The 26,454-nt window shown below is 40.3% G+C and overlaps 1 protein-coding gene across 8 annotated transcripts in view; it reads left to right on the top strand.

The window, feature by feature from the left end:
- CA13 (carbonic anhydrase 13) overlaps positions 1-25,486 on the top strand; it is a 51,188-nt gene extending 25,702 nt beyond the window's left edge. For 7 of the 8 annotated variants that reach the window (XM_008523491.2, XM_008523492.2, XM_070631432.1 and 4 more), the window contains one exon: positions 1,524-6,388. In XM_008523491.2, the coding sequence (XP_008521713.1) occupies positions 1,524-1,643 (120 nt within the window). In that variant the 3' untranslated portion in view covers positions 1,644-6,388. Of the gene's footprint in view, positions 1-1,523; positions 6,389-21,821 lie in introns of those variants that run through there. The other variant, XM_070631434.1, reaches the window with a different exon arrangement.
- Positions 25,487-26,454: the final 968 nt, after the last annotated feature.

Genomic DNA, 26,454 nt, shown 5'->3' with positions numbered 1-26,454 from the left:
TCATCTTTCCCATATCTATACCCTTTTAAAAGATACCTCAGAATATCACTTGTGGAAATACATGGCTGCTTGTATATGACACCCGAACTTATTTCCATAGAGCATGGTTATAAATAAACCATTGCCTGTCTATTGTGAAGGACCCCCATCACCTCTGCTTCCCATCCTGGACAGCTAACTGATGATGACGGAAACAATAATTGTCTATACTCAAAGAAAACAGCAAAACAAACACCAAAAACTTACTTGTGTTAATTGCCAATGTATTACATTTTTGAGACAGTAGAATTATTCAAATAATTTACCTAATCTTCATTTTACTACTGTAGAATTGTGCTAAATCTTAATAAATATTATTAAATCACCAAGGAATTGTTAAATAATTTATAAAACATGCGTATAATAGAAAGCTTTTCAGCAGTTAAAATTAGTGACATATGTTTATACCTATCAACATGCAAAGATATCTGCGATATACATTAAGTGAAAAAATAAGGTTTCAAAAAAATGTGAGCTTCATTGAAAAAAAAGCACAAGCTCATTTTTTAATAAAACATGTCTGTGTGTGTGCGCACGCATGCATGTGCACCAGTGCACGCATGAGTGTGTGTGTCTACATAGAAAAACACCTGGAATGATATACTCCATTATGTTAACAGGAGGATATATCTTGTGATGTGATTACTAGTAAGTTTTATTTTCTTCTTGATGCTTTGTGTGTTATATGAAGTATGTAAGATGTGTTTTTTTAAGAATAAGAAAATTAAGCTCTTTTAGTGAGAAATATGCCTATACTTCTCAAATTGTATTTAAACATTATCAGAGGTTGAAGGGCCGTAGGCTTTTTGCCATAGTTAGTTCTTTAAAAGGCATAAGTATGGTGAACACAAGCAAAATTATCTAGTTAAAGGAAAACGATACTTGTAAGATCAAAGTTCTGCAGGGTGAACACCGCACGGTTCCCATGATTGGGAATGTTGGGGCCATATTATCCTGCAGTGCTTGTAATCGGTCAGTGTTCCAAGAGCTGGAAGACACCTGTTGAGGTCCTCAAGTCCAGTGCTTCACTTTATCGCTGAGGAAACTGAAGACTAGAGACAATAAGCGATTTGGCCAAGGTCACAAAGCTGGTTAGTGGCAGAACCAGGCCTGGGACCCAGCTCTGAAAGCCCCGCAGTGCCCTTGCCACTGTGCCATTCTGCCGTCATACGTGACATTCTCCGATTTCTAGATATGTACTCTTTAAACCACATTCTAAATGTTTCCTCTTATTACTTTGAGCTTCAAATAAAGAATGATGATCTACTTGATTTTTGAACCCAGACTTATTTGTCTAGTGGCGAGAATTTAGCAAAAGAGGCGCTTTATTATGTATGACCCATAACTTAGATAGTTTTCATTGCCACGCTGTTAGTTCCTGGTAGAGGGGAGGTTACGCATTTCTCAACTTTCTATGCAGGGCAGTTTCTTAACAGCGGTGTGATGTTCTGTGCTGAAACTAACTCTCCTCTTTGCTTCAACAGCTGGCCAAATTCCGCACCCTCCTGTGTACAGTGGAGGGCGAAACAGCAGCTTTCTTGTTGAGCAATCACCGTCCACCACAGCCTCTGAAGGGCAGAAAAGTGAGAGCATCTTTTCGTTAAAAGTTGTCGCTGGTAGCCCACCCCAGACACATCTGCAGAGAGAAAACAAGTCACGACAAAACCCACAAATCCTTGCTAACACCTCTTTCCTAGGATTCTAATTCACGGGTACCATTTTGCTCTCAGCTTCAGCACACGAAGAAAATCAGATCTCTTTCATCAAACTAACTTGACTGACCTGTCTCAGATTTGCTGTCATGGGTATTCAAGCAGTAAACACTGTTTGGTGTGTATTAAAACCCATGAAATGCGTCTGCTTGAACCACCGTGAAAACATGGCCAGCACTGCAAACCTCAGAATCTATTAAAAATTTTCCCTTGCCATTGAGACTGAATCAGTCACATCCCTCTGTGATGTTGGGTGAAAAACTTAAATTCATTTCCAGAATGATAGGATTCTAATACTTTTTTCTATACAAGTGATTTTGCCTAATGGCTTGATATCATTCCAATTCTTAAAATATTTTTATAGATAATACTTAATTATCTATAGATAGTATATTTCCTTTTAAAGTGAATTTTTGTTTTGATTACGTTGCTGATTCTCATTGCGTGATACCTTTGATAAAATGAACAATGTGAGAGTTATGGGGGGGTTGGGACATAGGTATTTAAAGCGTCTACTCCACAACTCAAAAATAACCCATATGACTTTGGTGAGGAATTCCTCAGGATATAAACAGCTATTTAAACTTGAATGAACTGTGCCATATATCACATTCACTCAGTAATATTCATGATAAACTGGCTAATGACTGATCAGATGCAATGCTTGCCAATTTATGGCATCACCATGGTTTGAAACTAACAGATTACAAGGTACCCAAGCCACAGAGCTGCCCAGGGGATGGTGAGCGGTGGCTGGCTTTTGCCCTGTGTTTTGCCGACAGAGCAGGGAGCAATCCTGTGCTGCCCATTGCTCTGTCAGCTGATGGGAAAAATTACTTGAGTCTCATATAAATGGGCATCAGTCCACAAACCCTTCCACCCATTTCCATCCAAAGCCCATCTCCCCCTTTAGACGTGTCCTCAGTCTCTTAAGTAATTTTGTAAGTTGGCTCTTTAGATTAGTTTTAACCTATTTTCTCTTGTATATTTTTGTTTGTTTGTTTTTGGTGAAGGAGGGTGGGGAAGTTCCTTTTTCTGGTACAGAGTGACACTAAGCAGTAACTTGATGACCGCATTTAAGACTTGAACACATGCTACACTTGTGTCGTCTTCTGAGAGAAGTTTAACTGAGTTTCCTTGATTTTGATTATTTCCTTCAGATACATCTCTTCCTCTGGATGTAGATTTTGCTAATTGAGATTATTCTGTGATAGACTTCTTGCTAGGATAGCTCAGTGTCAGTGACCTGCGTAATAATGACTTATATGGCTGCATATGATGAGCGCCTGAAGGCTGAGCTGATACCTTGCTGATTTTTGTTTTCTCCTCACAGTATCCAGCTTGAGGGCTGGCAGGAGATTGACATATAGTTATATTTAATGAGTTGAATACTTTTTAAAGTTTTATTTATCTTTGGTAATTATCTTGCTATTTGCGATCAAATGCACTATAAGTCAATGTAACAAGTAAGATATAAGTTTTCTCTTGAAAATTGTTTCTTCTTAAAGGGATACTTATTAAATCTACCTGTGTAACTGGGAGCTCTAATGGTTTTAAAAATACCAATGTTGAATGGAAGGTGTTTCTTTTGTTTGGAAAGATACGTTATGAAATATCATAGTCTGAGAAAGAAGTCTGTTTTCTCAGAGACAGTAAATTGCTATATGTGGAGGGGGTGTAGGATGGGGATTCCCATTACTGTGTGTATGAGAATTACCACTTCGTGACTTACAATTTATGCTACAATATTGCGTCAGTTCTATGCTGCACATTGGACTTTCGTAGACTAAAAAAAGTGTACCAGCACTGATTTCCTTAAAGATTGTCTGCTAATTAATTAATCTCTTAGAGGCAAAAGGTCTACGTGTGTCAAAGTTATCTTTCGAAAAGATCAAATAGTTATAAATACTAGTATAGATCTCTTTTGTTTTTCCATAACATGTATTGGGTTTATGTTTGTTAAACATTTTGAATTTTAACTTAAAGTGGATTCAACCATAATAAAGAAAATGAGACAAACTTTGAACTTTATCAGGGACTTGTATGTACAAGACACAGAATGAGATCACAGTTTTACATCTTTTATTGAGAAGATAATCTCAAACTTACAGGAAAATTGCAAACACAGTACAAAAACCATTTTTTTCCTGAATTATTTGAGAGTAGGTTGCCAGTCTGCTGCTGTATCATCCCACAAGCTTTAGTGTCTATTTCCTACCAGCTAGGACATTGTCTTGCACACCGCAATACAGCTAACACAACTGTGAGATTGACATCATTTCATTGGTACCACCGAATCCATTCGAGAATAACTGGTTCATTCAGTTGTCGTGTTTCCTTCTGTTGGGAACCATTCCTCAGTCTGTCTTTGGTTTTCATGATCTTCACACTTTTAAAGATTAGAGGTGAGTTATTTTATAGAATGTCCCTCAATTTGGGTTTGTTTGATGTTTCCTTATGATTAAATTCAGATTATGCATCATTGGCAGGAATATCACAAAAGCAATGCTCAATGCTGTGTTCTTCTTCTTCTTCTTCTTCTTTTTTTGGTGAGGAAGATTGGCCCTGAGCTAACATCTGTGCCAATCTTCCTCTATTTTGTATGTGGAATGCTGCCACAGCATGGCTCGTTGAGCGGTGTGTAGGTCCGTGCCCAGGATCCAAACCTGTGAACCCCGTGCCACTGAAGTGGAGCATGTAGATTTAACCACTATGCCCCCAGGCTGGCCCCAACTGTGCTCTTCTCATTGCATCCTGTCAGGATAGAATCCTATCAGACAACCAATTTGGATTTGTCCTCTTATGGAGAACGTTCATTTCCGTCCCTTGATTAAGATGGTGTGTGCTATGCTTCTCCATCGCAAAGTCACTCTTTTATCCTTTGAAATTAACAAATATTTGTTTGGGGATGTGCTTGAGATGATGTAAATGTCCTATTCCTCATTAAATCTCTAATTTATCCATTTATTCCTGATATAGACTTAGTGATTCTTATTTTATTCGGTGGGCTGTAATCTGTTATCATTATCATCTCATTTATCTATTCTCATGTGCCCATTTTTCTTGATTTGGCCAATAGGACACCTTCAAGCTGACTTCCGTGTCTTTTTTGACTTGTCCCTACTTCCTTACTTTCTGACAGCAATATGATTTTCCTGGCTCATCTCATTCTTTCCCTTCCCCAGCCCAGGAATCTACCATTTCTCTAAGGAGCCTTGCTTTCTTTTAGTGGAGAATAGTATTAAGAAAACCAAGATCTGGGTACTAAATGATCTCATTGCTATTGGAGTCTTGCTACTCCTAGATCCTTTCCATGGACAGAGGTTGGGAATGTGTACACACACACATACACATATGCACACATACACATGCAAACATAATTTGTTCATGTTCAACATCTATATTTCTATATTTATCTATATTAAAAATCATGATGACACACTCACATCTCTGATTTCAGTCCAACACTACAGGGTTCATTCTGGTTCTCCACTTTCATATTTGTAATTTCCTTCCCCACCAGTGAGAAACCGGGCTTCCATTATCCTCCACATATGTCCTTATTTGGCCAGTTCTTCTGTATGTATCCAGTATCCCATCTCCACCTCTGACCTCTCACCCCCACCTTGCATGGATGCCCTTCTCACTCAGCTTGGGCTGCAGTGTCCTGCACTGGGCTGCCTTGTCCCCCCAAGGGAAGGGAAGGGAAGGAAAGGGAAGAGAAGGGAAGGACAATAGCAAGGTTACATTGTGAAAGACTCACTGGGCTGTTCACAGGGAAGTTCTTTATTTCCAACACAAGGTTATTGAAAATATAATACCTGTACCTATACACATTTTATCGTAAGAGGCTGTGGAATGGAATATTTTGTAAAAGCCTTTTAATACCTTCTGAGTGGGGCTGCAGAAAATGTAGGCCAAGGGATAGTGGTCTCATTTCAGGGGCTGGAAAGGCACCCTGACCCTTGGATAAGTACTTCAACTTGCTCTTGTTTCAAATTCTACTGAAGAAGATTAAATTTTTTATCTTAAGGTTTCAAGACTTATTGAAATGCAAACTCCTCTCAAAGGATAATTTTTGAAGTCACCACCAGTCATTTACACTTTGATCTTTGTACAACAGCTTTTGACGGGAATAAAGACTGTGGCAGAAGGAATGTTAACATGGTAGAAATGAGTCAAAGTTCTGAGTGTTAGGATAGTTGAGATGAACTGGAGCTACTTCACAATTTTGCCTGCACTCTTCATTCTTACCTGCACCCTAACCCCTTGCACCATGACTGATGTGTGGCAAATACTCAATGTTAGTGAATAGAACACGTTAGTTCTTGTGTTATTGCATTAGCTCCCTTCGATGGGCATCTCTATGAATTAGATGGATGGAAACTATTTCCAATTAACTTTATTAGAGGATGCCACAGAGGTTTGCAAGAAACTTATGGAATGTGACCCTGATGAATTAGAATTCATTGTGATCACTCTTTCTGACGCATAGCTTGTCAATAATGGAAGCACCAAATACTGTCTTATTTGCAACAGAAATTAAATTTTTGCTGCCATACACTAACTCAAAAATTTTGATATTTTCATTAACTTGACTTGATAAACTTTATGTGAATTAAACCTTGTGAATTAAACCTTGTCTTTAAAAAAGTTTATTGAATTGAATTACTTGGAGATTTCTCTAATGTGGCTAGAAACTCACCTTTACCTTCCTAGAGAGGAATTGTAACAAGCAGAGATCCCCAACCCCCTGTCATGGGCTGAGGAGTCTTCCTGCCTGAAGATCGTCAGCATGTCCTTGCTTCACCACTCCCATCAGTACAAGTCACTTGGTGGGAGCAAGTGGGTGCTTTAAACTTCTTTGTTTCAAATGAGTTTGTTTTCAGTACAAGCTCCTCTGGGTGGAGAGCATGGCCAGTTTATCTTAGCTGTGCTCATGGAGTAAGAGTTTGGAAACTCTGGGTTTGTGTCTCATTGAGCTCAGATGAATCATAATGTAGCCCCAAGTTCCTTATGGAAGCTATGATGTAGAGAAAAAAATGTTTTGCAAAAGATTTGTATGTTAACTGGGACTTCTGGAAATAACTACCGTGATGGAGGCGGTACTACATCTATGGTTGGCTGGGGCCAGAGGGAGCTGGAGGTATAGGGAGACTCTCTTAGGGCCCCAGGTACAAACACATAATTAAATGCTATTGGCATCTAAAAAATATAGCACAGTATAAGTCAGGTTCCAGCGGGAAAACAGAAACCACTCAGTATTTTAAACAGAGGGCATTAAATGCTTGGGATTGATTAGACAAGTGATGGAAAATGTTGAAAAACCAAACAGGACAGTGAGGCAAGCAAGAGATTGGCAAGAGCTGGAAGCTCTCATCTTCCTTAGGAGGAGGCAATATTCCTTGGAGCCCAGTATCTGTGGCCATGCAGATGAAGTTGCAAGTAAAGTAGGCCTGACTAGCAGGATCTGGTTATTTTTTAGAGAAACACAGCCATTCCCTGAGATGTGGCTTGAGGTAGAAAGAGGGGGAGAAATGCCTTCGGTTCTCCCTTTCTTCCATCCTTCAAACCCCTATTGGTACCCATTAGTGGAACCTGGCCAGAAGCCAGATAACATGGAACCATGAGAGGTCATCCCCTCTGTTATACAGAGCAAATCAGTGGAAAAGTCCAGGATGGATCTGAGGAAAAATGGGTTTAAAACCAGTCAAGGCACCGAGGGTTGGGGACCTTCATTGTGCAGGTCAAGCAAATGAGTATGATGCCAGGCTGGAAGTCTCCAGAGATGGAAGACCGTGTTGAACTTCTCTCCCACTCTGGAAATTTAATTTGACCACGATTTATCAGGCATCTTATATATTTGCTAAGTGTTGTGCTAGATTCTAGAGATATAAAGAAGATTAAGACATTGTTCCTTTTCTTAAGTAGCTCAAGATGTAAGAAAAGTATCAAAGCAAATTCATAGTACAAAATTATTAAGTATTTTAATTTGAGCTGTCTATAGAGTGCTAAGGGAATGTGGGAAAGATGGAGAGATTCAGTCTGGAGAAATTAACAGAGGCATAAAGATTTGCAAGTGTGATATTTCTGGAAATTGGGTTCTCTGGTTCCCTATGGAGTTTTGGTATGTCCTGGTCCTTGGGGTATGGAGACGTATCAGTGAGGACTCCTTTGTAGATGGAAAATAGAAGGCCCAACACAAGATGGCTAAAGCAAACAATGGAATTTACTGATTCACATAATTGAAGAATCCAGGGATACACCTGGCTCTCATCATTGTGAAGCCAGGGGCTCAGGTCAGGACTCAGTGTCCCTCATTCCTGGCTGCCTCCACCTCTGTGGGCTCCATGAGCAGTCAGATCTCCCTTCGCACTGAAGGATGGAAGCCTGCAGCTCTATCCTAAACCACCTCCTGTCAGTGGCACCAGTGAAAAAAGGAGAGCTGCTTTCTCCAAAAACTCAAAAAAAAAAAAAAATTCTCTCTTGACCTCTCACTTGCCTAGACTGAGTCACATGCCCATCCTTAATCAAGTCACCATGGCCAGTGGACAGAACACTGCATGAGGGAAGAAAGTAGAGTCAGCTCCTTCCAAAACTGCACAAAGAGTCGGGGAGGAGTGGCATCAGTAAAGGAAAAGTGGGGGCTGGTACCTGAAGAAGGGAGAAAAGATTCTGGGTGGCAAAAACAACAAATGTCTACTCTGGACTGAAAGAGAGGTTGAAGATGGGCCTGAAAAGAATCACTCTTGAGATAATTCAGACCTTCCAGGAAATAACCATCATCCACCTGAAGAGAATGAAGTTTCTCAAGCCAAATGCAAGGTTAGCATTTCAATAAGGATGTAAGATTAAAAAAAATTTTCCTACTAATGCTTGGGTAAAGTGATAAATTGATACCTTTTCACAATGAGGAGGAAGGTTAGAGATTGCCACAGAGAGGCACCTAGCCTGGAATTGCACATCTCAGCAGGGCAGAGCTGTTTGTTGACCCAATTCAGTTGGTGTTCCATGTAGGGCTCCCATGTAGACACTGGATTCTGATCACTGTGGTCTCTCACTTGCTGGCTTCTCTCAAATTCCAAGGAGACAGAGATGTTAGATCTTGTCCGCCTCTCTCTCTTAGCCTCCTTTGAACTTGTCTAGTAACCAATGTGGATTGATCATGCCTACTATTCACAGTGCCTTGTCTTTACAGGTGGCTTAAGAAGTGTTTGTTGAAAGCATTAATAAATGCACATGCATATGAATACAAGGGCTCTGATTACGTATAAAATTAGCACATCTTGAAATCCGTTCTTCAATGAAATAACAACTGTCCACAGGTTATTCACCTAAATACTCAAGCAAATTGTTCCCTAAGAAAATGTTAGTTTATCATTTGTGAAATTAATCCAAGATAAATGAGGGAAGGGGGTGTAGGTTGCCTTGTTGCATTGTGACTAAATGCATCCACTGCCTCCCCAGGATCATCTGCAAACAAGAGTTGCCCTTCCTTGTTAAGGCCAAGGTCCTCGTGTCTCTCCTTGAGTAAAACATTTTACTGCCATCACCTGGACAACCAGGAAATTTTCTTCTGCAGCCTGTGCCATAGACCAGTGGTTCTGAAAGCATGGTCTGTAGACCCCTGAGGGGCCCCTGAGACACTTTTAGGGGGTCAGTGAAGTTAAAACTATTTTATAATAGTAGCAGGATGTTATTTGTCTTTTTCACTGTTTTGACATTGGCGCTGATGGTGCAAAAGCGATGATGGACAAAATTGTTGCTTTCTTAGCACAAATCAAGGCTGTGGCAGTAAATGGTACTAGCATTCATTTGTTCTTCACTGCCATACAATCACAGTTTAAAAATGCCAGTATCTCTTGAGAATCTTCTTGTTATTAAGCACAAGTTATTAATTTTAGTCATATTATTAAGAATTAATTTGAGATTAATCTCAACTCCTGAGTGTGCGTTCTTTTAATATTTGGTGTAACAGTATGGAAAGTCTGCGTGAGGAGCCGTGGCTGCATATCGAAGTTTGAGAGTTTTCCTTAGGGAGAGCGCTATGTGACGGTTTGAGTTGAAACCGAATTAACCACTTTTTTTTGGAATTTATTAATTCACATAGCTGAAGAATCCAGGAGTAAACCTGGCTTTGACTTGAAAGAACAACTGACAAATTATGGATCTTCAGACTTGAATAACTGGCAAGCGTTTTCTTGGAAATGGACAAAGTGAGCTTATGACTTCAAGAGAAACAACTGGAATTATTTTGGGGGGATGATAAATTGGGAACCTTCAAAAGAAAATGAGGAGTTTGGAAAACTTGTATCTGCCCCGTGAGCATGCCAGCTTCTCACTGCTTAAAGACACTTCTGATGAGACCAGGGGAAATTTTAACAAATGTGAGTTTTTGATATGTAATGAATTGTGTCAACATTTTGAAGGTATGCGTAACTCAGCCAATATTTTCTAAACGAACAGTGCATGATGTTACAAAATCATGTACAGATAAAATATCTATTCAAAATGCAAGATAAACTAATAGATTTTAATGGAACAGAGTATGAAAAGTTTATTCATGTGGTTCATTAATATGCAACTTTTAGGAAACTACTACTTTTTAGGTTTTGGGGTAATACTGAAGAAGAATATCCGCAATTACCTGAAAAGGTCATTAATTTACTCCTCCATTTTCTAGCTACATATCTGTCTGAGAATGGATTTCCTTCGAGGAGTTCAAGCAAAAGAGCCTTTCACAACATAGAGAATGCAGAAACAGATAGAAAAGCCCAGCTGCCTTACGTTTAACCAGACATTTGAGAAATTTACAAAAATGTAAAGGCCATTTTTTGTTGTTACATTTTTTTGTTTTATAAAATATTGTTATTTTCATAAGACTTTATGTTAATTTATTTCTTATATAAATTATTTATTATGTGAATCTATCTTTAAATAAATTAATAAATACTTTAAAAATTTCTCAGTTTTAATTTCTAATACAGTAAATATCAATAGATATAACCTATATGAACAAGTCTTGGGAGTCTTCAGTAACTTTTTTTTTTATTGGTAACATTGGTTTATAACATTATATAAATTCCAGGTATACATCATTATATTTCAACTTTTGTATAGACTGCATTGTATTCATCACCAAAAGTCTAGTTTCCATCCATCACTGTACAAATGTGCCCCCTTAGTCATTTCAGCCTCCCCCAACTCCCTTCCCCTCTGGTAACCACCAATCTGTTCTCTGTATCTATCACATCTTCTTTATGTATTCGTCTGTCGATGTGCGCTTAGGTTATTTCCAAGTCTTGGCTGTTGTGACTAATGCAGCAATGCACATGAGGGGGCACATATCTTTTTGAATTAGTGTTTTTGTGTTCTTTGGATAGATACCCAGAAGTGGAATAGCTGGATCATATGGTAGTTCTACTTTTAATTTTTTGAGGAATCTCTATACTGTTTTCCATAGTGGCTCCACCAATTTACCTTCCCACTGGCAGTGTACGAGGGTTCCCGTTTCTCCACATCCTCTCCAAAACTTGTTACTTCTTGTCTTAATAATTGCCATTCCGATGGGTATGAGGTGATATCTCATTATAGTTTTGATTTACATTTCCCTAATAATTACTGATGTTGAGCATGTTTTTGTGTGCCTGTTGGCCATCTGTATATCTTCTTTGGGGAAATATCTGTTCAGATCCTCTTCCCATTTTTTTAATCGGGTTGTTCTTTTTGTTGTTGTTGGATTGTATGAATTCTTTATGTATTTTGGATATTAAGCACCTATTGGATATATGATTTGCAAATATATTCTCCCAATTGATAGGTTGTCTTTTCATTTTGTTGATGGTTTCCTTTGCCATGCTGAAGCTTTTTAGTTTGATGTAGTCTGGTTTTTTTTTCCTCTTTTGTTTCCCCTGCCTGAGGAGACATATTTAGAAAGGTATTAAGAGTGATACCATGAGTGTACAGCCTATGTTTTCTTCTAGGAGTTTTATGGTTTCAAGTCTCACATTTGAATCTTTAATCCACTTTGAGTTAATTTTTGAGCGTGGTGTAAGATAATGGTCTACTTTGATTCTTTTGCACGTGGCTGTCCAGTTTTCCCAACTCAATTTATTGAAGAGACTTTCCTTTATCCATTGTATGTTCTTGGCTCCTTTGTCAAAAATTAGCTGTCCACAGCTGTGTGGTTTTATTCCTGGGATTTCAATTCTGTTCCATTAATCTGCGTGTCTGTTTTTGTGCCAGTACCATGCTGTTTTGGTTACTACAGCTTTGTAGTATATTTTGAAATCAGGGAGTGCGATACTTCCATGTTTTTTCTCAGGATTTCTTTGACTATTTGGGGTCTTTTGTTGTTCTGTATAAATTTTAGGATTTTTTGTTGTATTTCCATGAAAAATGTCATTGGGATACTGATAGGGATTGCGTTGAATCTGTAGATTGCTTCAGGTAATATGGACATTTTAGCTATGTTAATTCTTCCAATCTGTGAGTGTGGAATATCTTTCCATTTCTTTGTGTCTTCTTTGATTTCTTTCAACAATGTCTTATAGTTTTCAGTGCATAGGTTTTTCACCTTCTTGATTAAATTTATTCAGACATTTTATTCTTTTTGTTGTGATTGGAAATGGGATTGTATTCTGGATTTTCTTTCTGCCAGTTTGTTGTTAGTGTATAGAAATGCAACTGATTTTTTTTATGTTGATTTTGTATCCTGAAACTTGACTCTATTTGTTTATTATTTCTAATAGTTTTTGGTGTATTCTTCAGGGTTTTCTATATATAAAATCACATCATCTGCAAATAGTAACAGTTTCACTTCTTCCTTTCAAGTTTGGATCCCTTTTATTTCTTTTTCTTGCCTAATTTCTCTGGCTTGGGCTTCCAATACTATGTTGAATGAGAGTGGTGACAGTGAGCATCCTTGTCTTGTTCGTGTTCTTAGAGGGATAGCTTTCAGTTTTTCACTGTTGAGTACAGTTGTTGGCTGTGGGTTTCTCATTAATGGCTGTTATTATGTTGAGGTACTTTCCTTCTATACCCATTTTATTTGGAGTTTTTATCAAAAATGGATCCTGCATCTTGTCAAGTGCTTTCTCTTCATTTATTGAGATGATCAAGTGATTTTTATTCTTCGTTAATGTAGTATAGTGTATTGATTGATTTGTGGATGTTGAACCATCCTTTCATTCCTGGAATAAATCCCACTTGATTGTGGTGTATGATCCTTCTAATGTACTATTGTATTCGATTCGCTAGTATTTTGTTGAGGATTTGTACATCGATGTTCATCAGTGATATTGGCCTGTAATTTTCCTTTGTTGTGTTGTGCTTGTTTGGTTTTGGTGTCAGCATAATGTTGGCCTCCTAAAATTAGGTAGGAAGCATCGCCTCCTCTTCAATTTTTTGGAAGAGTTTGAGAAGGGTAGGTATTAAGTCTTATTTGAATGTTTGGTAGAATTCACCAGAGAAGCTATCTGGTCCTGGACTTTTGTTTCTTGGGAGGATTTTGATTACTGTTTTACTCTCCTTACTAGTGATTGATTTATTCAGATTCCCTATTTCTTCTTGATTCAGTTTTGGAAGGTTTTATGAGTCTAAGAATTCGTCCATTTCTTCTAGGCTACCCAATATCATAAGAGAATGGTATTCTCTTATAATCTTTTGTATTTCTGTAGTATCTATTGTAATTTCTCCTCTTTCATTTCTGATTTTATTTATTTGAGCCTTCTCTCTTTTTTCCTAAAGTCTAGAAAAAGGTTCATCAGTTGTGTTTCTCTTTTCAAAGATCTGGCTCTTAGTTTCATTGATCTTTTCTGTTGTCTTTTTAGTCACTATTTCATTTACTTCTGCCCTGATTTTTATTTCTTTCTTCCATTGATTTTGAGCTTCATTTGTTCTTTTTCTAGTTTCTTTAGGTGTGCTGTTAGATTGTTTATTTGAAATTTTCCTTATTTCTTGAGGTAGGCCTTTTGATACAGTAAATATCAATAGATATAACCTATATAAACAAAACTCTTTGGGGTCTTCAGTTACTTTTAGGAGTGTCAAGGGTCCTGAGATCAAAAGGATTAAGAACCACTCCCATAGACCATGCCATGATTTAGTGTCCCAGCCCTCATTCATCTGAGCTCTTCTCTCTTCTAAAAGAGTTCTGATCAGTTCTTTTTTTTTTTTTTTATTAAAGATTGGCACCTGAGCTAACATCTGTTGCCAATCTTCTTTTTCTTCTTCTTCTTCCACTACATAGTTGTATATTCTAGCTGTAGGTCCTTCTAGTTGTGCTATGTGGGACGCCGCCTCAGCATGGCCTGATGAGAGATGCCATGACCACGCCCAGGATCCAAATCGGCGAAACCCTGGGCTGCTGAAGTGGAATGCATAAACCACTCAGCCATGGGGCCAGCCCCTGATCAGTTCTATTGAACAAACTGGCTTATGCTGTAATAAAACCATTTACATACATGCATTCATATGACCTGGACATGAAAAGGTAAATTGTGGCCACATAGCCTCACGTTATCTGTCATGGGGTTAATCGCTCTATTTCAGGTACTTCTGGATTCACTCTTCCTTTATGGCCCTTCCTCATCTTTGCTATTATATCTTTCTTGTCTCTTTACTTATTAACATCAAATCTAAGGCTAACTTATTGGTATGAATTCCTGTTTAGATGCTGAAGGAACAATATAATTTTCTCTAAGTATGGCTTAACTCCTTGAATTCAAGTCCGAATTACTTACTGTAGTCCCTTGAGGTCCTGGAATAGCAATTCCCTGTGTTCTGCCAATATAAATTTCCCACCTACTATTTGCTCTTAGCAAACTGCCACTCCTCCTGTTCTAAGCACTTGGTTTTGAGCAATTTCTCCCCAGCACTTTCTCTTTTTCTTATTCTGTATTTCAGAATGGTTCTGATCATGAACTCCACATTTCTTTGCCATACACTATCCCAATCTCATCTTTTACGTTTCCTGACCTTACTCTTGCCCTCATCCCTTCTCTTCTTTCTCTTCTTTTCCAGGGCCCTACATTCCAGTTCTTGCTTCTTCTCCTGGAACAGAGCAATAATCTATCTTGGAAGATTAGTTACAGTTCAGCTTTCTTGCTAGACCATAGCAATGCAAAAGGGTATGTGTGGTCAGGAGTAGGCCAGATGGCTCCTTTCCTAGGGCATCTCACAAGCTGCTGTCTCTTGATAAAGTTCTTCAAGTCTAGAGGCAAGCTCTCTGCTCTGCGAGGGCAAAAACCTGATTTGTCACTGTGATGGATTCCCCTTTCAGGTGCAGACTCACCCCAGTGAGCTCACAGTTCTCATATATAGAACAAAAGTCAAGTTCTTAACGTATAAAGAGTAATATGAGTCTCACATTAGCTGGAACATTCAAACCAATGTGACCATATACAAGGAGTATTTATTGAATTCCACTAAGAAGCCTACCACACACAGGAAACCAAATCAGAAGTTTGCTTGTGAGTATGGAACTCATAATAAAGAAGGTAAATAGAAGAAGTAAATTGTTTGTATCATTAAACCTGGAGTAGTCTGAAACATCCAACTCACTAGAAGGGTGATTTCAAAGTGAGACCATAATATTAGAATTTTGTTGGCTGTACCTCCCAGCATTATCTCCAAAATACAGATAATTTTGCCAGGAGGACTAAAATACTTGGTGTGTTGAATAATGTTTTCTCAACAACAGATCATGTTTAGATAAACTCTGTTAATATGTACTTCTGCGGCTTTTGGTTTTCTATTCTTTTGTGACAAATCAAACTTCTCTCTAGTTGGACGTTCTTCCTTTGGACATGTCAACAACATACTCACTCAAGAAAGAGTTTCAAATATGAAACCCTCTCTACTCTTTAAGGAGAGTTTTCAAATGTCTGCTCTTATCCATAATGTATAGATTATAAAGGCCAACTCTTAGAGCTATTTAGCTGATATATAGAATTTTAAGCTTATTTTTCTCATTCTCATGTGTTTTTTGGGGAAAGTCCCAGTATAGCTCCCAAGGACTAACAATAATGTTGTTTAAATCTACTTATTGAATGGATGGAAAAAAACACACAAAGAAAATGAAACAGCATTCTTAAAAGAATTCGGTATAGCTGGTTTCTTCATTTCACCCTATTTTAGTTTCATGGGAATTTTCTTCTAGGGAAACTTAGCTTTTGATACAGGTAAATGCAGTGTTTTCCCAGCCAGGTGGGATGAGAAGCAACAGAATAAAATCATGGGTACAGATGGGAGGCATCAACTGTGATAAATATGTGTCAGACTAATCACAATTCCATACCTAAGTAGAGGTTTTGCAGATATAAAGACTTCTGAAGACAATTTTCATGGTGGTTTTAGAATGAAAATCTTTGGGATCCATAAAACTCCTGCAGCCCTGATCCCAAGGGGTCTCCTAAATATCCTTTACCTCAAAGTGCCCTTTTTTCTTGGACTAGGGACCGTTCTGTGTTGGGTTTCCCCATCTGTCACTTGGATGTGCTGAGATCAAGCAGTGAAATGACAGTTCCTAAACTCACTTCTGTTTGCTCCTTTTATTTGCTGTATAGTCAGTTTCCTTTCCGTGTTTTTCCCTTTAGAAATCAGAACCTGGACAAACACAAGCCTGAAGCCCTCCTTCCTTAAACAATGGAAGGTTCTGTTGTGCTTTTGCAGCCACCCCGAAGCACGCTTTCAGCTGAGTTTGCTCACTTATCACGAGAGTTTGAAATTTGAGCCCCAATTATTCTTTTACTTAAAGCCGTCTACTAAGAAAAAGAAAACCCAAATCTGGCTTCCCAACCACTATTAAGGAAGAGAAGAATCAGAGAGCTCTAGTTATTTTCTTTAATTTTGGACATTTTAATCATAGTATATCTTGGCGTGGGCCTCTTTGGGCTTATCTTGTTTGGACCTCTCTGTGCATCCTGTACTTGGATGTCTGTTTCCATCCTTAGGTTAGGAAAATTTTCATCTATTATTTCTTCAAATAAATTTTCTTCCCCTTTGTCTCTCTCTTTTCCTTCTGGGACACCTATAATCCAAATGTTAGCGTGCTTGATATTGTCCCAGAGTTCCCTTAGACTGTTCTCATTCTGTCTAATTCTTTTTTCTCTTTTCTGTTCAGCTTGGGTGATTTTCTCTAGTCTTTGGTCTACCTCACTGATCCATTCTTCTGCATCCTCTACTCTGCTATTGAGTCCCTCTAGTGAATTTTTCATTTCCAGCATTGTATTCCTCATTTCTGATTGGTTCTTTTTTATATTTTCCAGTTCTTTGCTGATGAGCTCACTGTGTACATCCAGTCTTCTCCCCATATCTGTGAGCATCCTTATGATATTTTGTTTGAACTCTTTGTCGTGTAGGTTGCTAGTTTCTGTTTCATTTAGTCCTTTTTCTGGGGTTTTGTACTGTTCCCTTGCTTGGAAAGTATTCTTTTGTCTCCTCATTATGCCTCTTTCTCTGTGCTTATTTCTACGTATTAGGTGAGTGGGCTATGTCTCCTGATCTTGGAGAAGTGGCCTTATGTGTGAGATGCCTTATGAGGCCCAGCAGTGTGCTTCCCTCTCACCACCAGTCCATAAGAACCAGGAGTGATCCCTTTGTGGGCTACTTGTGTCCTTCTGCTGTGTCAGGGTTGCTCCCCCTGCAGGTACCCAGGGAGTCTAGTCTTTCCTTCCCTGGCCAGCTGTTTGTAAATCTGGTTTGGAGGGGCCTCAACACCATTGGCTACAAAGTCTATCAGCACACTCCCATTGCAGCTTTCCTCTTAATTGGGTTGGTGCCCAGTGTAGCTGGTTGGTAGGCTCAGGGGCTTACACTTGTGATAGGCCTCAGGGCTGCAAGGCTGTTGTCAGTTCTCTTAGGAGTGCAGTTGAATGGAGCTGGCCCTAGGCACAGGAGTGCTCAATTGTTTCAGGCTTTGGAAGGTTGGGCTGATCCTTTTTATGGCTATTTGTGAAGCACAGGTCTTCTGCCACTGATAAGCCTCACCCCCCACCAGAACACATACACCGTCAACACAGTCCTGGTCCGTGCACACTTCCCAACCTCCTGGAGCGTACCCCGACGCCCCACTGCAGAGGCCCCCACCTCTCCACCAATGCCCCTCCCTCCCCCCCCCCCGACAGTTCACCTGGTCCTCACACAGGCCCTGCCCCACGAGGTAGACACACTCACTTGCCTGTAGAGGATCAAGGCTCACAGTCAATGCAGGCTGAAAAGTAGCCTGAGGGCTTGCTGTTAGGTGGGGCCAGTCGCTAGGGCGGGTTGCCTGCCCTGGATGAACTGGATTAAATCTGTGCTCTAGTGGGCGTGGCAGACCCCTGGGCTAACAGCCCAAGGGATGCACCTCAATGGCCCCCACTGGTGTCCGTATCAGCATGCCTGGACCAGCTCAGAACAATGGCCCCCACCAATGTCTCAGTCTCCGGAGAGGATCCTCCTCTCACCAAGATGCCCCCAGAGCCCACCAGGTGAGTCTCATTTCACCAAAGGACTGTCAGCCTTCCCTCTGGTGATTTTAGGTTGCTGCAATGAGTGAGCTTGTGCGTGGGCCCTTTAAGACCTGGGTCTTTTTGGCTTTTGGCTGATAGCTTTTCTGGGGGTGTCCTCGCTGCAGTTAGTAGTCAGCGAAGCCAGACAGTAAGACCCCTGTCTCAGTTGAGCAGAGTCTGAAGGATGCTTATAGCAGTATCACCCCTGCTCCGGACCTCACTTCTCCAGGGAGGGCTGCGTACCTTAGGGTGGCTCCCGCCTGGCCAGCTGAGAAGCTCCACTGCTCCCAAAGGTGGCTTTTTTCCTCTCCAGCAGGAATTACTGCCTCTTCTGCCTTCGTCAGGACTGTCCCTTGTTATGGGGGTTCTTTTTATCCAGTTTTCAGTTTTCTATGCAGGGTAATTTTTCCAAAAATAGTTGTAACCTGGTTGTGTTTGTGGGAGATGAGTTCAGAGTCTGCCTACACCACCATCTTGATGAGATCTCCTCTAGTTATTTTCTTTATTACGAGGATACACTTCATTCCCATACAAGCACAAACTCCTTGTTGTATATAATGAAAATGTGTGCTTATTAAAAACTAGTAAAATTGAAAAGGTTGTGAGGACATATTCCATTTTAATTTTTTTAATAAAAGAAAGATCTCACATATATCTATTAATTTCTAATACTCAATAGTAGATTAATGCTTGAATTAGTCCTGATTAATGTTTATTGTAAATGTGTCAATTTATCAGTGGGTCAGATACTATCTTTCAAATCACTTAGTATGACCATCGCATGCTATTGTTCTGTAATAATTTTATATAGGTAAGCCTACGTATGAACATTCTGCAGCTAAGTTAAATCGAAGACAAAAATTGTCTATGCTCTTTCGTCCCGCTTTCTTTTATTCCCCTTTAGTCTTGGCACATAATCAGAGAAATAGGGTGTGTCTAATTATGAATTTAGTTATTTACTAGACATGGACATATATATACATACATGCATACATACATATACACATACCTATACACACACACACACACGTGTGTATGTGTCTTTCTACCTCTTCACTTTTCTTCTGAGCCACATCTCCTGGTTTCTTCCCTCCTCTCCAGCTGCTTCCTTTCAGTCTGTTCTTCTCTACTCCATTCCCTCTGGGTGATTTTTTTCTAGCCCCATGACTTTAAATAACATTTAAATATACTGATGATACTTGTATTTATATCTCCAGCCCCAACTCTTCCCCTGAACTTTTAACTCGTGTATCCAACTGCCTGTAAGACAGCTCCATGGGATGTCTGGCAGACATCTCACAATGAACGGCTGCAAACAGAAATCTTGATTCCACGCACCATGCCCATGTTCTTCCCTGCAATCTCCCCCTCTCCCTGGAGTCTCATCTCAGTAAATGGCACACCAGCGACTCAAACCTCAGCCATCTCTCAGTCCTCTCTCTCAGACTACATCAATCTGTCAGCAAGTTCTGTGGACTCTGCTCTTAAACGATGGCTCCCAACTGGTCTCCCCACTCCACTCTCGTCTCCTGCAGTCTTCTCCGCACAGCAGCCAGAGTGAATCTTTAAAAGCGAAGGTCAGAATGCTTCATTCCATGGAGCTCCACACTTCAGCGACTTCCATTCACTGAGAATGAAAGCCAAAGTCCTTACGCTGGCCGACAGGGCTCTCTGTGATCCGTGTCCGGCCTCCTCTCTCCCCATTCTCTACTGCTGTCCCACCCTCTGCCCTCTAGCACACTCCTTGTTGTTCCTCCAACAGGCCTTTTCAAGCCTTTACATCTGCCATTCTGTCTGCCTGCATGGCCCTTCCCTGCATGTTTACCTGGGTCACCTCCTCATTCATTCAGATGTCACCTCCTCAAAGAGGCTTTACCTGACCACGCTCTCTGGAGTAGCATCCTGTCACTCCCTTTCTCCTTACCTCGCTTGACTGTTTTTCTCATAGCACTAAACCTAATACTATTTGTTTTTAATGTCAATCTGTCTGTCTCTTCTACTAGAATATAATCTTCTTAAGAACAGGAGTTTTATTTTGTTAACCAGTTTCTAGCATCTAAATAGTGCTTGCACAAGATAGACACCAATAAATATGTATTTAATGAACAAATGCATACTTCACGCACATCTAAAATAACACAGTTGGTCAAAGCGTATGAACTTGCAACTAGAAGATAAGTTCTGGAGATCTAAGGTACAGCCTAGTGACTATAGTCAACAATACTGTATATTCAATTCAATACTGCAACTTCAAAGTTGCTAAGAGACTAGACCTTAAATGTTCTCATCATGAAAAAGAAATGATACTTATGTGAAGTGATAGAAGTGTAAGCTAACTCGAAGGTGGCAATCATATTGCAATATATAAATGTATCAAATCAATGCATTGCACACCTTAAACTTGCACAACATTATATGTCAGTGACATCTCAATAAAAAAACAAAGTAACAGAGATTTACAATACAACCGTTAATTTTCTGGATTTGTTTTGTGCTTCTGTAGAAGACTGGGTGTACACTTATAATTATATGTCAGCTTTGGTATTATATAGAGCGCACAGTGTTCCTTAAAAAAACTTTAAAAAGATACTGCAGTCTTTAAGATGTGAGTTAGTGCAACCATCCACATATGTATATGTTCACAAACTATTTTCGATAGTGCTTTAGTACCTTGAAAGGCTCCTAAAAGTTTTCATGCAATGTTCAAAAGTGTAAATCTTACTGCCAAGGAGCTGATGCACTTGCAGACCCTCAGTCACAATTTAATGGATGCCATGTTTCCATGTCCAGTTGGTCACTTAGCCCTGGACACCATATCTTTCAGAACAACCTTGCTAAGGTGATAGAAACACTAACAGAAAGGACAATATTGTGCTATGATCATCAAACTTGCCAAGAGACTAGAACTTAATTCCAACCACTAAAAAGAAAGGATCATTATGTAACGTGACAGGCACTAAATATTGCTACAATGGCAATCATATTGCAATATGTAAATGTATCAAATTAACATGTTTTGCACCCTAAATTTACACAATGCTATGTATCCAGTATGTTCAGTGAAAAAAAGAGGAGAGCTACCTGCTTTATTATTTCAACAAAAGGGATGGAGAAGAAGAAAAAGAAAACGCAGGAGAGGATGGAGAGAAGGAGGAGAATGATGTTCTAGCTGTAAATGGAGAATGTGCAGCGAAGAAAACGAATATTTTAACAGGAGCTAAAGAAACTGTAAGAGGTAAATTTTATGTAAGCATCATCTCCCTGAAGGGTGAAAAGGAAGAGGCGTTGGACAGCAGTGATCTGTTCCTTTGTTAACTCCCAGGTGGCGCTGTTGGAAAAGAAAAGCCGAATTGCTCTCCCAAGACCTGACCGTGGGCCTTTAAAACATCACCAGCTTTTCTCCATCAGCCACTGCTGGAGTCCAGTCTCTTCCAAAGGCTTCCTCTCCTCCTTTACTTCCAGGTGCTCCCAGGGAGTGTCTCATTTGTGCTCCTGAGTAAATCGAGTCAGCTCACACTTGGTGCCCTGTAATTTCTTCTCCTTTGTCCTCACCTCCTTTTCTCCCTTCTCCCCCCAGGTGCATCTCCAGGCCACCGTTCCCTCTGAGCATTGCTAAACCTCTGGACACCACATGGGTTCTCCTGGGCCGTGTCTCTGCCGCTGCGAGGGGAGAGAAGGCCGAGCATGTATTCATTAACAGCCAACATTTGGTGTCCTACGCTCTGTGGTCTGCCTCCACCAACCACAAGATCAGGGGCAGCGGCCTCAGCTGGAAGCCGCTTCGGATGTAAGTTTCCGGGAGTCGAGGCTGCTTTCATGCTGGGTTGCTCTTTGTATTTCTGTGTCATCCTTTCCTGTGTTTTCTACAAACGGTGTAGATCTCGTCTGTGAGTGTTGTCCTTCTTCTAGGCAAAGGGTGGACTAGATCGGGAGTCTTGGAGTGGTGCCTAGCATCTCTCAGCACATATCAAAGATATTTATCATAAGCTTTCTCGTCGGAGGCTTCCTCACACAGTCTCCGTGTCGTTTTTACCACGCTGTCCTTGTCTTGGGCGTGCCTCATTCTTGTTGAGATTCACAGGGGGTTAGAGGCCAGCTGATACTCCTTCAACCGTCACTCAACTCCAGGTTTTCTGTTGGGTCAAAACCACATCCTTGCCTTCAAGGCTTGGAGATTTCATTAAAGGCAATCTACCCCCTTGCCCAGTCGCTTTCTTCCCTCAGATCCGCTCTCCATCCATCTACCACACACGCACCTCCACTCCTAAGAGGCCATTCCTACAGTTAGGGGAGGGAAGAAACATATTTTGTTCTCAAAAAGGTTATGGGAGCACAAGTACGATTTTTCCAGCCTTAGAATTCTGGAGAAATTATGTTACTGCTTTCTCATATAAGAGAAAACATTTTTTTCTTCATCTTCTCTTAAAAATATAAAGGCTTTTGGAAAAGCTTTTGGGGTTTCTGGCCTATCTGGCCCTACCCTCCCACAACTGAATCCCTGGAGGCGAAATCTGAGTGCTTCTTTCTGTAAATGTTTGGGTGTGACGTTAAGGGCGGTGGCCATGAAGAAGTACTCATTCCAATCGGAAGGAAGGAGGATGGTTGGAGTGGCAGGGCTTGTGAGCATGGGCAAGTTTCCTGACCTCTCCAGGCCTCACTTTTCTGATACACACACACAAATAATAATAGTATCAATATAATGTTTGTTGTGCATCTTAGATGAAATGAGGCACTTACAGGAGTTATACAGTGCCTGAGTGCTCAGTGAGTGTCATTGTTTGAATGAGCACAGTCTCTCCACAATGAGGGAGAACAATCTAGTCTTTCCACATTCTCTTAGTTTCAGACACTAGATGTCACTGCTGATGTTTGGTACTTTCCAAATGACGGTTAAAAAAAAATTCCAAAGGAGAAAAGGGGTGGAGTGAAGATTGCTTTCTCATGAACATAAGCCTGGAAGCATTATTTTAAGTACTGTATGAAAAGTGAGTAAGCCTTAGAAAAATTGTGAGGCTTTTCTCAATATGTTTAGACAGCAAGTAAGCCTGCATGGTTTGCTGATTAACCGATTGAAGTTGATACAAAAATAAATTCTGATACTATATTTAAGAAGCTGCTACTTCTGATGTACGGCTGAACCACGGACACAGCCTCAGAAATGAGAGGTTTAGATGAGGAGATGGAGAGTAGATGTTAGCAAACAGATGAATAACAGAAAGAAGAAGAAAACAGTAAGAGAGAAGGCATCCTATTGACCCTGTATTTAGATGACAGGTAACACCATAGAAATATGGATCTTTTTCTTCCCGTTAAATATTTAGTCAATGTACTTAAATACTGAGGCCTTATTTTAAGTACCTGCTCCAATTTGTGTGTTTATAGAACATCAGATTAAATGAAAATATACAGCCTAAAGTAAACATTCTCGAATTCGGTATATTTGTGAGAAGCGTGGAGCTTCACGTTGCTGTACTGACTTTGTCCATTGCATTTGAGGTTTGAGAGGGAAGTACTATTTTTGTCAAGTATTTAAAAAGGGGGACATGGGGTCTAGAAGCCCTCCTAACCGCTGTTTTCTGGGCCTCCTCTACAGCTTTGGAGGGTCTTGGGTCCAGAGCAGCCCCCTGTAGCCATGAGGGTAAGCATTTACTGTGCTGAGCAAAAGAGTGAAGTGCACAGCGGGCTAAATTGGAATTTTTCTCTTTTGCTATCACATTTTACCTCAAAAAGTTGACAACTGGGTGTAACGGCATGAAAACGTTACTGACGACAGCTGAGATCCGTTGAGGCACTGTTCTAAGGACTGTGTGCAAATCAACTCACTGAGGCTCACCTGTGGCACAGGTGCTATAATTATCCCCATTTGACAGATGAGAATAATGAGGAAGGCCAGGTTAATTACGTAAAGCATCAGCATTAGTCACGACCTCGGTAGAACACAGTTCCACGAAGTACAGGTATGTTTGTAAAGCACCTTGTAAGGTAAGACTGATTACGTGCATCTATCCGCGATCTTTCTAATCTTCTCAATTATACACATTTTACGCAGTTGTACGTATATATATATGTATGTAAGTGTGTATGTGTTCCACTCTTCTCCTTTGACTTCGCTTTATAAACATTGTCACATGAACATTTTGTATGTGGGGCTATGCCCTCATTTTTAGTGAGAACAGAAAAGATGTGATAGTTGCACACTGAGCTCCCTGTGCCTGGGGGTTTCTCGGAGGTGGTTGGGGCCACCGTGTGGAGCCGAGAGCCAGCAGGAGCACGAACAGCAGGTCTGACCCCTGCTCCCTACTTTACCTAGGGTGGTTAGTTGCTCTTTAAAATAAAATATTTTAAGTCAATTTACATATTTAGCTTATGCACAATGTTTCACCAAAGAAAGGATCCCAAAGCTGAAACAAAGTTGATGTATTACTAATTATATCATAATTTGTAATTCCCGTATTGTTGAACATTTAGGTTGGTTCCATTTTTTATTGCTATAACATGCATATGAACATCTTTGTGCATACACTATGTTTTTTTCCTTTTAATTATTTCCTTACTTTAAATTCCCCGGAGGAGATTTAGGCCCGAAGGGCATGGATATTTGTTAGCATTTTAAGCAGGTTTGCAAGCTACCCTGATTCAGGCAATTGATAATGCCAATGGCAATATGAGCATACTGGCCGTTTGCTCACAGTCCAGAAGTAACAGCTTTAAAAAAAACAAAACAACAATAAAAACCAAACAACACTCAAAATGACGCAAAAACTAGCAACATCAATTAATGTCTTCCAATCACCCTAATTTAAGGATAGGCTGTATACTGTGCCTCGAGCTGGAGTTTGACTGTGGCCAAGCCAGACTGGATGCATAGGAGTTCCCGCCACTGTGATGCTGTGGTGGGCGACTGGAGTGCTGGTGAGAAAACAGTCACTCTGAATAGGATAAGTCTGTTGAAACTGAAGACGGGCAGGAGCCATTTACCAAGGGTTGTTCAGGGACCACAGGAAAAGTAAGAGACCCTGGGCCTCCTGGAATTGTGAGGGGCCATCCCAGAGGGACCCCGACTTGGCGAACTGGACTTGCCCAGAAGATCTCTTGTCTCTGAAAGTCAGACCTAGCGGAATTTAATTGCTGCTGCTCATTCACGAGGCTCTATTGGGAAATGTGAATGTATTTTAACGCATGCGGATAGTAGTTTTAAAACATCACTTATCAAAGACAAGAAAAAAAAGAAAAGAGAAAAAATCACTCAGATTCTCACTCCCATGCCAGTAACAACTCTGACCATTTTGCCTTTTAGGGATTCAAAAAATGAATCTCTAAAGCATGTTGCTCTCATGAAATTTGATAGTTTGTTTTGCTTTTTATAAATTGGATAAACCGGATAAACTGGGTATAACTCTGTGCTTGTCAATCCCGGATTTGCAGTAATTTGCAATGTAGTTTATTTTGTGAAGGGCAGCGGCTGCTTTCTGTCCGTAAAAGCACGAGTTTATTTTCCTCCGTCAAACGTAGAAACCTTCCAACCGGCGTTTCTGCCTGCAAGCTCGGCAGAGAGGGCAAGGAGCATTTGTGCCATTTCCTCACGTCCACATGACATCACCCATGGCAGGGTGGTGGCAACTGGTAGAAGAATGTCACACGCGGCCTGCAGTGCTAATCTCTTGTCTCATAAAGCAGAGACGTTGGGTCTATGGTGTTCCTCGGATGCCAATATTAAGGATGGAGCAAACAAACAAAGATTACATCTTTCTTTATTAAACATGTGTTCAAGGAGATGCCAAAGTTTTAACTGTCAAAAGTCATATGCTTGCTTTTTGTATAGAAGTTATTTTAAGTTCAGCTTTCTGGCATGCAGTAGCGATCTGACTAAAGAGTCCATAAAATCCTGAGTGTGAACCTCACACGTTCACATTCAGATCTCATGAGTACACCTGGAGGTCGTGGGTGCAATAAGGTCTCTTGGAAAGCGGGAAGTCTTCCTGCATTGCCCTAGTTCAGGCCTTAACCCCCAACTCTCCCTCCTTCAGTCCAGCTGCCTCACCACTATACTGGTCACCTCACTAAGACTCAGAGCTGGTGGTATTCTTCCCTGGCTGCACACCTTCGATGAGGGTTACACTGCCAGCAGAGCAGAGTCCAAACATTTAAAAGTTCCTGCCCTCAAGTGCTCGTTCCCTCCGGCTCCTTCCCCTTTTCCAGCCTCATTTCCT

The sequence above is a fragment of the Equus przewalskii genome, chromosome 8 (genome assembly GCF_037783145.1).
Source record: "Equus przewalskii isolate Varuska chromosome 8, EquPr2, whole genome shotgun sequence".
NCBI classification, from domain to species: domain Eukaryota; kingdom Metazoa; phylum Chordata; class Mammalia; order Perissodactyla; family Equidae; genus Equus; species Equus przewalskii.
This window is presented reverse-complemented; position numbering and strand designations above follow the sequence as displayed.